At 42.1% G+C, this 14,647-nt stretch overlaps 1 protein-coding gene across 2 annotated transcripts in view; it reads right to left on the bottom strand.

Moving 5' to 3' along the window:
- LOC116176343 overlaps positions 1-14,647 on the bottom strand; it is a 28,038-nt gene that overhangs the window by 1,216 nt on the left and 12,175 nt on the right. For both annotated transcript variants that reach the window (XR_004146429.1, XM_031494860.1), the window contains exons 2-4: positions 5,604-5,677; positions 5,347-5,550; positions 5,101-5,300 (exon numbers count right to left, since the gene is read on the bottom strand). Coding sequence is in view for 1 of the 2 variants with exons in the window: in XM_031494860.1 (XP_031350720.1) it covers positions 5,101-5,300; positions 5,347-5,550; positions 5,604-5,677 (478 nt within the window). In the remaining variant the exon portion in view is untranslated. The remainder of the gene's footprint in view (positions 1-5,100; positions 5,301-5,346; positions 5,551-5,603; positions 5,678-14,647) is intronic.

The raw sequence follows: 14,647 nt of genomic DNA, 5'->3' as shown, positions 1-14,647 counted from the left end.
GACCAATGAACCAGGGCCACAACAGGGGTCCTGTGTAGGGGCAGGCTCCTCGAAAGAGGGGACAGCCCCAAAGCAGGGCTCCACCCAAGGACCTGGACCAGCTCCGTCCCGTAAGAAGAACAGGACGGGGGCGCAAAAGGCGTTGGCCAGGAAGCGGCGGCTCGAGGGTAAAACCCCGGGTCAGGTGCTAAAATCGAAGGTTGCGACTGGGTCGGTGGCTCAGGAAGGCGAACCGACGTCTGGGACCAAGCGTCTCAGATCGGAGGGTAGCACTCCAGGGTCTGGCTCGGTGCAACCTCAAAAGAAGTCCAAAGGTCCTGGGGCACCCACGGGTGCACCGCGGACCTATGGGCAAGTCGCTGCGGCGGGCCTCAAGGTGGCTATCCTACCGGTGTCGTACCCGGAGGTGGACCTCACTGAGGCTCAGTCGAGGTGCATTATGGCTGCACTAAATGTGGCTGTAGACGACTTGGAGGTCGGGCCTTTTCCGAGGCTGGCCGGGTTCCGCTGGAACTCGCATGGGGTCGTTGTGGCTGAGTGCGAGGACCAGTGGACTCTGGACTGGCTGGAGAGGACCGTCTCTCTAATCAAGCCTTGGGAAGGTGCGTCTCTGAAAGTACAGAGGCACGTCCCAAAGGTGGTAAAGGTGATGGCAGTGTTGCACGGGCTCCCGGATGACACGGCCATCATTTTAAAGCGCCTCCATAGGCAAAATCCTGGGCTCAGGACGAACTTATGGAGGACGTTCTTTCGCAGGGAGGAGCCTGGTAGGGTGCTTCTCGCATTTGGTGTGGATGAGGCATCCTACAGGGCACTCCAGCGGCAGAACCTTAAGGCGCACGCGGGGGTCTCCCACGTCACTTTCGTGACGAAGGCGAGTGCTCCGGCTGCGCAAGCAAAGGGAGAGGGCTCCGCCGGAGCAGCGGGACCCAGTTCCGCTGCAATGGAGGGGGTCCAACCCTTAGGTGGAGACCTCGAGGCGTTGGAATTAGAATTGGCGCCCTCGCAGGTCGAACAAGATGTCGACGAGCTGTTGGCTCGTGTGGCGGTCCTTGGCTCCGAGATGGGGTCAGAGCCGTCGGCATCTTTAGAGGAGGGGGGAGCCTAAGTACATCGGTGATGGACAAGGTAACCTTCTTACAGAGCAATTTGCAACACAGTAAGGGGGCGACCTGCTTAATAGGCCGCCAACTTTCTGTAAGGCAGACAGGCGTTTGCCTCATACAAGAACCTTGGGTTTACAAGGGACGAGTAAGAGGCTTAAGTCAGGTTGAGGGCTCACTTTATTATAAGAGGGACAGTCAACTGAGTACCAGGACTTGCATATATGTCGACAGACGCATCGAGTCTTATTTAATGGCTGATTTCTGTTTTAGGGATCTTGTGGCTCTAAGACTTCAGCTGAAAGATGGAAAGGGACGGAGCAGGCAATTAGTAGTCTGCTCAGCGTATCTACCATATGACTCGGAAGAAGCTCCACCTCCCAGGGAGCTAGCTGAGTTGATAGAGCACTGTCGGAGTGAAAGGCTCCCTCTTGTGGTTGGCTGTGATGCAAATGCACATCACGTTGTGTGGGGCAGCACGGACACGAACTCGAGGGGCGAACACATTCTGGAGTACTTGCAGACAACTGATTTGAATGTTTTAAATCAGGGAGAAACCCCCACCTTCGTTACGTCGCGGAGGCAGGAGGTCATTGATCTAACGTTGGGCTCTTTCTCTATAGCTCACATGATCTCAAACTGGAGAGTGTCTGATGAACCGTCTCTTTCGGATCACAGGCACATTCTTTTCCAACTAAACCTGTCATTCAATGGTGGGCCCTGTAGGTTTCGGAATCCCCGAACCACCAACTGGGACTGCTATGTTGAAAAACTGACAGAACGGTTGGATAAACCACCTTTGCTCTGCCGGAAAGCAGGGCAGGTGGAAGAGGCGGCGGCAATGATAAGCGACGCTATAACGGCGTCGTTTGAAGACAGCTGCAAGCTGCGAACTGTTCGGGGAATGAAGAGAACACCTTGGTGGAACTCGGACCTTGAAAAAGTTCGTAAAGAGGTTCGAAGGCTCTTTAACAGGGCCATGCGTACTAAGTTACCTGCGGACTGGGAGGATCACAAACTCGCACAGCGCAGGTATAAAGACCACATTCGACGGTCTAAACGGGGATCGTGGAGGACTTTCTGTGGCAACATGGAAGGGCTTCCCGAAGTTCAAAAACTTCGTAAGATCCTTTTGAAAGATCCAGGGCAAAAAGTGGGGACGCTGAGGCTTCCATGCGGCAGATTTACATCTAACGCGGGTGAGGCCCTCACATGTCTCCTGGAAACACACTTTCCAGGCTCTGGAGACTATGTAACTTCGGAACCGCCAGAAGGTGCTACCCGGGTCGGTGCAAGGCCGATCGACTGGAGAGTAGCTGCCGGGGTTGTTACCGAGGGATCCCTGAGATGGGCTATCAATACGTTTAGCCCATTTAAGAGCGCAGGACCTGATGGGATATTTCCGGCTCTTTTGCAAAAGGGCCTGGAACCATTACTTCTGCACTTGTTGCACCTCTTTAGGGCCTCTGTGGCTTTGGGGTACATCCCCATAAGCTGGAGAAGGGTCAGAGTTGTGTATTTACCTAAGCCGGGTCGTACTAAGTACGACACAGCAAAGGATTATAGGCCCATCAGTCTATCATCGTTTCTTTTAAAAGCGGTAGAAAAGCTGGTGGATGCATACATAAGAAACGGGGCGCTGGTCCTTAGACCACTACACCCGTTTCAACACGCTTACAGAGCTGGCATGTCCACGGAGACGGCTCTTCACAGTCTCGTGTGTAGACTGGAGAGGGGAATGTCTGCTGGAGGGGTAGCTCTGGGAGCCTTTTTGGACATCGAAGGTGCGTTTAACAACACCACGTTCGATTCCATTAGTGAGGCTGCTGAAAGCTTTGGCATTGACGGGTCAATCGTAAGATGGATCCGGGCCATGCTTGGAGGCAGGGTCATCATAACCTCGATCGGAACTACGGAGATGAGCTCATCGGTCACTAGAGGATGTCCGCAGGGTGGAGTACTGTCTCCACTACTGTGGTGCCTGGTGATAGACGGGCTCCTTCGTACACTAAACGAGGATGGAGCGTATACACAGGGATACGCAGACGACCTCGCAATTGTCATTGTGGGGAAGTTTCCGAGCACCGTAAAAGAGCTCATGCAGAGGGCTCTTGGACAGGTGGATAGATGGTGCAGTAGCCACGGTCTCTCTGTCAACCCGGAAAAGACCGAAATTGTTCCATTTACGAGGAGACGGAATGTGGACCTTGACGGTCTCATCCTTCGAGGACGCCAATTGTGTCTGACCAGGTCAGTTAAATATTTGGGGGTCACTATAGACTCCCGTCTGTCCTGGAAAGGGCACATTGAGCGAATTAGCAAGAAGGCCACTGCATGTCTATGGGCATGCAGGAGAGCTTTCGGCTGCACATGGGGATTAAATCCTCGACTAGTATATTGGCTTTACACTTCGGTGATAAGGCCGATAATATTGTACGGCGCACTTGTATGGTGGCCTGCAACGCGCAGGGTAACATACAAGAAGCAGCTGAGTAAGGTACAGCGACTCGCTTGTTTGGGAATCACTGGAGCCATGAAAACCACGCCAACGTTGGCTGTGGAGGCTCTTCTGGGACTTGAACCTCTACACTTATCGGTAGAGGCCGAGGCCCGGAGGGCTTCCATAAGACTAAATGATTGGGGTGAGTGGAAGGATAGAGGCAGTCTCGGACACGGGCGGATCTGGGAGGAAACTCTTAGGTCCGACCCCTTCCTCGCAAGAAGGGACGTGATTCGAGCTACCCTACTTGAACCGAAGAGGTATAAAGTCATTCTCCCGAACAGGGAGCAGTGGCTGAACCCAGATCGTCCGTTCCTCAAACCTGAGGGGCTCGTGTGGTTTACCGATGGGTCCCTAACGGAAAAGGGAACGGGCATGGGTATACACGGTGACCGGCCGAGAGTAGGCATCAGCCTCTCCCTTGGCCAGCACAGTACTGTGTTTCAGGCAGAGGTGCTAGCCATCACGACCTGTGCGCAAGAAAACCTCCGTAGAGGTTATCGTAACCAGCATATATACATATGTAGTGATAGTCAGGCGGCGTTAAAGGCTCTGTCAGCTGACAGGGTCCGCTCGAATACGATGCTTGACTGTAGGCGAACCCTAGATAGATTAGGTGAGTCTAATAGGGTAAGCTTGATATGGGTGCCGGGGCACTCTGGAATAGGGGGCAACGAAAGGGCGGACGAGTTGGCTCGCGAAGGCAGTAGTGGGGTCCTTGTCGGGCCTGAGCCCACCCTTGGAATTGCTCCCTCAGTTGTCAGGGTCAGGATTAAGAACTGGGCGACCAGTCAATTCCAGGCTCAATGGCAACAGGCAGCTGGACTCAGACAGTCCAAGACCTTTTTAACAGGGCCTCTTGGCAAATCTGAGTCTTCTAAGCTTCTAAACCTAAACAGAAGTCAGATTAGGAAGATCGTCGGTGTCTTCACGGGACACTGGATGGTCAACTATCACCTGCACAATATTGGGCTTGTGGAAGACCCTGCGTGCAGGTTTTGTGGTGAGGTAGAGGAAACTACCGAGCATGTAGTCTGTTACTGTGACGCTCTGATCAGGGACAGACATAAACTCCTCGGTGACAGTTACTTGGAACCGAGGGAGGTGAGGAAACTAAGGCTAAATAGGGTCTTATCCTTCATTGAAGGGAACGGGCTCTAAGCTTTGGTTGTTTAGAGAGGGGGTTAGCACAATGGGCCTTTGATGAGCCTAAGTGCTGCCTGTAAAGGCTCCCCTGATAGAATAGAATAGAATAGAATATAGGTCTTGGGCGGGAGAAGGCGATTGGCCCTGATATTTTAGGGTAACTTCCGAAAACCGCACTTAATCGGACACACATTGTAATATTTTTCTCTATCTAGGTCATACAGAAAATGCATCACTCAAGGTGCTAATTAATACAACACCTAGCTGACTCAAGGAAACGTATAGGTTAGACCAAAGTATTCCGCGCAAACACAACAATCAGCGGAATTCGTAACACGCGCAAATCGTTACCTGAATGTTGAAAAATATAGGAATCATCGTAATCGGAACACTGCATCCTGTCAATTCGTCCGTCGGCGTTTCTTTTAGTACGCAATACAAGAAATCCAACACAGAAGAGACAAGATGATACTGCCTCCCCTTGACATCTTGTTTTACCAGGCCCAGGACGTCTTGCGCCACAACTTCGGGTGAGACTCCCGGATTTTCGTCTGCAAACACTAAATTGTAGCGACAAGGCCGATACATGAAAGTTACCAAGCGCTAATGCTTGAATATGGGGCGGCACTAGAGGTTTTTTCAAATTTCGCAGGAAACGATGCAGCGCGGCCGCACTTTCTAGTACCCATCCTTGTCTTAAGAGATGGGACAATCCGGAACCTCCCCTGCGCAATTCCACGGTGATCTTTCTAACCCTGTTCTCATTGACGGCGCCATGGAATATGTCTCTTCGGTGTAAATCTGTAATATGCGTGTATTCACTTTTTATGCAGGTAAAACTATCTGCCACTTGCGCCTTTTTAAGAATCTCACCACTTCTTGGACGGCTGTTAGCGATCTGGCGGATATTATCTGTTTATGCAGTATTCTGGAAAGATGGTCCAATTATAATATACAAAAAATCAAAAGCGAAATCATTACGAAATTAAAAATAACTGTAGCGTTTTTTGGAAAAAGTCACTAAGCCTAGAGCCATGTTTTGAAAGGGTTTGCGTCTTGGATTAGTCGAATGAAAATTACTTTTTTTATAAGTTAATGATGAATGTGCTAAAAAAGTTGGTACTTATCATCCCATATGCAGAAATTAACGTTAAATTCGTTTGGAAAGTACAAGTCATCAAGACGTGGCAGTGCTAAATAATAATCACGTAAAAATCACGGTAAAATTCTGTTAAAAACGTCGAAACAGAATTTTAATGGTCACCCAAAAATGAAAGTGTTGTTATTTGACCGAATCTCTATCTCTAAGTGACCCCTTGTACCATTATTTATAAATGTGTGGGAAATGGAAACTCGTTGTGCCTACAGAGTTAAAGTTGTTAGGTGTTTTTTTTTGCATAAAAATTAGTCTCCTCGATACGAAAATAGACAGGTTTTTGGTTTTTTGTACAAATTTTTGTTGGAGCACCGTATATTTTGACATTTATTGCAAAGATCTATACGTGAAATATGTAACATTTTTCAATTTTAACATGTCAAACTTATTTGTTGACAGAGACAGAAGGGCACATGACGGATTTCTCCTTAGAATTCTTGATATTTAGGTATATCTTCCAGGATGATTTTTTAAATTCAAAATTGGTTGGTTTCTTGTGGCATCGTTTAAAGGAAAGCTATCAACCTCGCAAACTGCGCGCAATACTACGTTTCTTACTTATGGAGACATTTCTTTGACGTTTTAACCATATATGCTATTAGAAAAGAACATAGTGCACTTAGTTATGACCTTTTGGGAGGTACTGATCAGTGCATGTAAAATGCGATCAAATTACTCGCCTTAGAGCGAAAACCTTTTACTTGTTTCTTCTAGGTCCTGTATCCTTCTAGATGTCACTGCCGAATCGTTCATGCAAAATTCTATCATCCTCCATCATAACGTAGTTTATATTTACAAGCCCGCCAATGAACTTAGAAAATTGGCAACACTGATTTTAACGTAAGCAGTTTGTACTGTCAGGACACCTTCCAATGGTAGTGACCTTTCGAGATATACTAATATTCCTGCCGTCTACGTTCCACTTGATAACCTGGCACCCTCAAATAGTGAAATAAGCATGGGATTCGGAGGGAGGGCGGAGACTGTACTTTCTAGGAACAACACAAAAAAAGATGTAATCATCCGATAACCGAAACCTTAGTCCAATCAAGTAATAGTATCATTAATCCAACAAGTCCACTGCTAGCGAAACAAACCATACACAAAATAATATATGTAGTACAGCGCCGTCTTTAGACATGGGCGCATAACGAAATTGAAAATTGGGCTTTCATTTCCCAAAAATGTAATAGTAGGGTTGTTACAATAAACATTCCAAACTAAACAAAGAGTCCCAAAATTTGGTACCTCAAAGCATATGAACAACTAATGCTTCCATTTTTTAATTTATTGTGTATTCAGTGTGTCCAATATAAGAATGAACAGTATGGGGAAATGGAAAATCATAAGAAATACACAGTCGCGGTTTAACTAGAAAAAAGTTGCATATTTTAGGACTTAGCAATTCAGCAGTTCCGAAGATATTCGAAAAAAACGAAATCAACGATATTCGTTTTTATTTTTTCTGGGCCTGTTTGAAAAGATATCAAAATTACACTTGCTCATAGGCACTTTTTCAGCTCTACAAGATAGTGTCCACAAATACTGCGACGTTTCATCTTTAAGAAATTATCATGGACTTCATATTTTTATATGGCCCCTAAAAAAGTACATACTGTATTGAGTAGCATTTTTTTAATTACGAATATAATGATGTATGGCACAATATGATTCTTTATTAGATATGTCATTTAAAGGAACCATCAATGAAAAATTTGGCATTTTGCCAACGCCTACTACACAAAGATGTTAACAATGTAATAACAAGCCTTTTTTCTGACTTAAATAATAAATAAATTGAAAATTTATAAACACAGTATAAGGGTACTGTAATAGTATATTGAAAGACAAGTGTTACAATGCGACCTATTGTAATACGACTATCCTGTGCCACGAGTGGCGACGCGAAGCGTAGCCACGAGTGTCCGCAAGATAGGAGTATTACAATAAAGCATTGTAACACGCGTTTTTCATACTATTTTTTCTATGTCGGTGCTTTAATTTAATTTAAAAAATCATTATCAGAAACTATAGGGAACATTAGAACTAACATGTTTTATGTTGGGAACACTTTTTATGCCGTTAAGTTATAGGTTGGCAGCGTAGTAAGACTGACATTTTGAAGTTCAAACATGGAAGTACCCAACGAAGTACCTACTTGTACTAACTAGTAACTGCCAACTTAAGAGATGAGCTACCAAAAAAACTACTATAATCACTGTCTTTGTACAACTGTTTTCGGCCGAAAACAGTTGTACAAAATCATCATTGTGACACCGAAATAGAAAAAAATATTTTACCCAAAATCGTCCTGAAACCTTCATTTTCATGCCTACTTTCTGTCAGGAAATTTTAGCTTCTATGACAGAGGCAAAGCAGACTACGTTTCCTGTCGCTTGTCACTTTATTAGCCGCACCTGTCACTTTACCGGACGCATCGTCACTTTACCGGCCGCATTTGTGACATTTCCAAATGTCCATAATGACTCATGTCATTATTGACAGATTGATATTAATGGTAAAATTTAATACAAAACTCCAGTAAAATGACATTACCTGACTCGGAAATTAAAGTACTCGGCCCAAAGGGGCTTCGCACTTCAATATTTCCTAGCCAGTAATGTATCATTTTCCTGACTTATGTAAATAACTATAAAGGGTCTTCGAAAAATCACTATAGAATTATTGGAAAATATATTTATTTTTTATTTTTCAAATAGTTTCTTTTTCTATATTTTTTCGGGAGAATCGCTCCGAAGAATTTAGATAAGGTAACTCACAAGAACTCCTTCAGAGACCTCTGAAGAGCTTCTGTTCAAGTTTTAAACAATCTTTGAAGAATACTTGAGGTATTTCTTAAAAGTCAATGGGCCTTTTGTGAAGAATGCCTGAGAGATATCTAAATATGTATCAGTAAACATCTGCAAGGAGTATCTGAAGAGCCTTTGAGGTATACTTCATTTATTTCTCAGGCGAGGTTCTATAAAATCTTAAAAAAAAAAGATTTAAACAAGTAAAAAGGTTTTCGCCCTAAGGCGAGTAACTTTCGCAATTTCCATGCATTTATCAGTACTTCCCAAAAACATTAGTCACGCGATTTTTCTTGGCTCATGTGCTAGAGCTATAAGCTACCGAATTCAAAAAGGACGAACTAAATATGCTGACAACTGTAGGAATAGTAGGAGTAGGCTCGGCCGGACGGACAGAGAAAGTGACCGCAATAGCGCACCCAACTTCGTTGGAAAATGCGCTAAAGATACCAGCATAGTCTGGATGAATGATCAAAGAAATGTTGAGCACTCTATTAAGAATGTTTACCTAATTCATTTCTAAAAATTCTACTTGGAAAGCATTCCTTAGGGATTTTCTAGAAATCACTTGCGCAGAATATCATAAAGATATTTTGGGGAGACTTTGATAATCGCTGAAACGTTTTTGAAGAATTTTTAATCATCTTCAAGAAGCTTCTGAAAAACCTGTTAGAAACCTCTCTAGAGCACCCACCTCGAAAGAATTTGCGAAGAATCTCTCAAAATCGCAATTCTTGGAAAAATCTTTCAAGAATAAAAAATATGACTATGAATATGTAAACTACGAAATCTTCGGAGAATCTTTAAAATGTAGAACACACTACATTCGTTGGAAAATCGCTGAAAAAACATTGTGGAATCTAATCTTTTTCCTTTTAATTTTTAAGTGGCTGGTAATTTACCCGAAGTTGCTCCACAAACCCAGCGCACTGAACACTTACAATAACTTCATGCTTGAACCAGAGACTCTCTTGGTTGTACCCGAGGTCCCGAGCACCTATCCCACTTGCGGAACTGCATTCTTCCTAGAAGTTATCTGCAAAATCAATCATGGACAGATTGTTCAAAGAACACGCGCATTGTTTTAGAACGGGCTGTACAAAACTCGAAAAGGATCTCTGAAGAATCTAGGAGTGTCTTAAGTATCTGAAGAATTTGTTAAGAGATCTGTGAAGACTCCCATGTAAAAAATGGATAACACGCCTTTTTGGACTTAAATAATAACAATTTTTTAACATTTTGGTGTAGTGGGCGTTGATAAAATGTCAAAATAATTCATTCCCTTAAATGCCATAATAAAGAATCATATTGTATTATACATCGTTGTATTCGTAATCAAAACTGCTACTCATTGTAGTATGTAATTTTTTCCATCTTTATATAAAAATATGAACTTGATGGTTTCTTACACGAAACGACCCTTTGAAAGATCTGTGATTGAAAATTTTCTGGTATTTGTTTTTAATATCTTTTCAGAGTCAGAAAAAATAAAAACTAATATGGTCAATTTCGGTTTTTTTCGAATATCTTCGTAATGCTTCCCATAAGCACTCAGTTATTTGTCAGTATTCAGTCAGTTCAGTCCACAGTTCAGTCCAGGCATGAATGTGTAGGGATGTTTCGCGCCAAGCTTGGACTGAACTGAGGCACTTGCTAGAACTGATAATGTAGGGTCGGTTTAACTGATCGGAATATCCGAATTTTTAAGACATCATTTTACTAAACCCTAAAATACGCAATTTTTTTATAATTCATGCTATTGATTCTTATCTTGGATACACTGTATAAAAGAAATGTTTAAAAGATATTTGAATATCAATTGCCACTTACGAACAACATTTTACATGCACGATGTTCTTCTCAGTAGGGAAGATTAATAAGGCGACGAGGTTCAGTTAGAAACCATAATTCTGTTCCTTTTTTAACCACTTTCTATAACTTCCTCGTTTATGTGTATGCCTGTAGATATGGAAATCTTTGGCTGAGGGTATGCTTTAGGGGCGTCGCGTCGTTTATCGGAAGTTATAACAAACGCGAAGGTGATTTTATAAACTTAGTAAAACAGATTCCAGCATTACAACCTTTAGCTGGGTACCTAATTTTTGACGAAATTTTACCGAATAACTTGAGGATATTCCAGCTAAACTTTGAAAGTTACAAAAAATTGTCTTTAAGTCTACCTTGAGTTGTTAATTGTTTATAATTAAACGGCACCTATTAACCTACGGCTTAAAATTTTCTGGAAACCTTTGAATAAGCAAATAATGCACGTTCCACGAGACAAAAATATAACAATACGCATTATTTAAGCTAAACAGGTCTCGAATACCCGTGGCACACAAGTATATAAGGAGGGCCATTCGTTTGGTACCTTACAAAATTGAAAATGTTATCAGCAGTGAAAGTAATCTGTATTATGTTGGTTCAACAGAATTTGGCCCAACAAATTTACACAAACCGCAATCCGAGTTTCAGATTAGGACGCAAACCTATGTATACTTTGGGCCAGTACGTTCCAACAGCCGAACATTTCCAGACACTACCAAAGTTAGTTCCACTGAAAACGTTATACGAAGAAGAGGAGGTCGAAAAGCGAAAGGAAGATAACTTAAACACCAATCTGTTCTTCTCGCTCGACGAATGGCCGCTCCACTTGCGCGCGGAGGAGTTTCAACCGGAAGTCATAGTGGACGACGAGCCGTCACAAGGCGAGCAAACTGGGGATGATGTCTTCACGGTTAAGGAGACCCACTTGTCGCTCAAACCCGGAAATATCAAGGAGGAAGAGTCGTACTTTAATAATAAAGGTGGAAAACTGCACGCCATATTTCATACGGTCGAAGCTTCCGTTTCCAAAGAGAAACCGCGCGTCTCGGCCCCAGTGAATATTACATCTCCTATCTTCTTGGAACCAGTAAATGACACCTCCGCCAGCGAGAGTGACTCGCAAGAAAGCGCGGAAGCGGAAAACGCAGCAAAGGAAAATGTACCTGAACCGGTCCAGGGGAATACAACAACAACTAGGGGTGTCATACAGTGAAGAAATTGTTAACAAGGAAGTAGTTTTTTATGTTATTTAGTATTTCAATAGTGTGCCACTTCGTAGCAACAATTTGTAATTCACCTACTTGTGATTCAGCATTATAATTGTGTTATGCATATTAATAACATGTGTCGACTAATTTAGCAATAACCTACGTAACGTAAGCGGTTTATGTCGCGTAAATTTCAACAAATTTCAAGGCGATTGAAATATAGTGTACCAATTTAAATGAAGGCGTCGACTAATCTTATTAGAAAAGTATGAGTTTTTGGGAATAGTCTGTAACACCTCCTCCGTGTTAGATTCAAGGCTATTTAGGACTCTTTAGCATAATCTCCTACATGGAAATGGGTGCATGGAATTACGATTTACAATTACATTACTACCTGCACCACCCATTCTGAACCTTTAATTTTGGCGTGTTATTCACCATTACTTTGGGATAACTCTTAGTTTTCATTAAAATTCTTTTGGAAATTGAACAATTAGCTACTTTATCCAAAACAACGTTGAAAACAGACTAGGTAACTAAGAATTGAATTGAATAGGTGTTCCTAATAAGGTTAAACTCTAAATCACCCATTGTATTAGTATTGTAAAATAAAAAATTAAAAAACTGCAAAGTCGAAATTCGTTTCTTATGAAGATAAACAGGAAACCAAAAAGTGCGTTTACTTTTGGATTCGACTTAGATATAGTCCTATTTGAGCGACCTCGGACTCCCAATCTGTCAAGATCCCCGAGAATCCCGTTTTGTGCTGCGAACAATAGATATACATGATAGGCCGCCGGTACTATAAAGCCATACTTGACTATGAAGTTTTTGATAAAGGTAAAAATCCATAAAATACAGACTAGAATGCGAAACAGTTTTTATTGAGATTGTGACTCCCCTGACATTTTGTAGATCAGCCTCTGTTTCAATGTGGAACAATCCCCTTGTGATTCCCAATTTGAAAAGACAATGAGCTAACGTGTTTTGTTCACCGTTGAGAAGAAGGTGCAGTTAGTAAGCTACTCATAGTTCCACTAAAAAACCTATTCAAGTCTGTCGGATCAGATCAGGGCCAGGTTACCATTATTGCCTATTCCGTGTAATATAGTTTAGATGCTGAAACAAAGATTTTTGGTGGCTTATTTGTCCTTTTCAATGAAGCAAATGAAACCAAATGGCCTGGAACCAAGAAGTTTATATAAAAAATGACCACCACATTTTTTGTTCCGGAGGAAAAGAGAACGCTCGATGTCGCTTTCATTGTCCACAAACTACTGACCAACACAGTCATCATTTTTACCCCAATATCGGAACGAATTGCTCTACTACAGTTAGCAGAGAACAAATTCAACTTCTTTCAAGTGTACGCATCAACAGCGGACGAAGACGATCAAGTAATTGATTCATTTTACGAACAGTGAAAGTACCAAGAAATGCAACAAGAGACCAAACAGGAAGTCCGAAAGGCGAAGGACAAATGGATGGAAGATCAGTGTGCAGAAATCGAAGAGCGAATTTAAAAAAATGATAACCTTAACTTGGACAAGAAGCCCAAGGTAGCTGGAAGCATCGACAAACTACCTCCTATCCCAAGCTTATACAGTGAATTTTTTTAAAATGCGAACATAGGAGTTTGCATGCAATGTAATTTCCCTATGTTCGATTTTTAAAAAAACACATCAATCTATTGAGTAGTTCAAATGAGCAGTAGATACAATTAACAGCTGTCACATTTTTAAAAATACCGTCCCCCAAGTTAATTACGAAATCGGTTAGGTTATTCCTTAGAATGTCAAGGAGGACACTTCGAACATTTATTGTAATTCTTTTCGTTATTTATTTTCTTATTTTCTTCATTTATGTATTGAATAGATCAAGTTAGTTGAATACCAGGTGCACATGACCTACAAATAATTGAAGGTTTGTTCACAATGAGTTGTGGTGTCATTGCGTGGCCTGTGAGGTCAAGTTTTCGTAAGTTTAAAAAAATGTATCCTAAAGTTGTTATGGCCTCACATGGCTACTTTAAAAAAATCTTACCGAGTGCTCTTCATCATAAAGACTATAGAGTTGCTGTTCATAGTCACACAAATTGCGCGATTTGGGATGTGAACCGCGCACATCTCATAGATTGATGTGTTTTTTTTTTAATCGAACATAGGGAAATTACATTGCACGCAAACTCCTATGTTCGCATTTAAAAAAAACTCACTGTATACCTATGGACAATAATTAATCTATACTAAACAAAGAAGCCAAATTCGACTCCTGGAAGAACTATACAGTGCGTTTGAGATAAGAGGGTCACCTTAACGTCCGTTTTATTAGGCGAGATGCGAACTATTTGTAAAAAATATATATGTGACATTACGATTTATCTGATCGCATTTTCAAACTTCAAACTTCCGGAATCACTACCGGTTTATCGATGCAACTTTTGTTTTTCAAACGCAATGCCTAGGTTTTTTTAAAGATATCTGCAAAAAGCAATCAATTTTCTATACGATAACATGAAATATGTATATGGTTGATATACAAAAAATAGAAAAATTCGTGATTTAATATTTAGAAAATTTATAAAATCTAGCATGCCGTGTGCTGTCAGGATGCATGGTGCCTGTTGCATTACATGGGGAGATAGTATCATGCAAAAGTAAATCTTCAAAACGACACATTGAACAAGTTACTGTAGGTATTTCCTGTGTGATATGGCACACGGCATGCTAGATTTCATAAATTTCCTAAATATTATTGATTCAGGAAAAAGACACTTTCAACGTGAAATTTTTTTGCATAGTGATCCTTAATACGCCATAATGAATATCATTGACATACGCGATTAACTGTCACTCAACAATTGATGTTTATTGTTCATAGATAGGACTAAACGCCAT

Source organism: Photinus pyralis, unplaced genomic scaffold, assembly GCF_008802855.1.
Source record: "Photinus pyralis isolate 1611_PpyrPB1 unplaced genomic scaffold, Ppyr1.3 Ppyr1.4_LG7, whole genome shotgun sequence".
NCBI classification, from domain to species: domain Eukaryota; kingdom Metazoa; phylum Arthropoda; class Insecta; order Coleoptera; family Lampyridae; genus Photinus; species Photinus pyralis.
The sequence above is the reverse complement of the archived record's forward strand: the minus strand, read 5'-3'. Positions and strand labels throughout refer to the sequence as shown.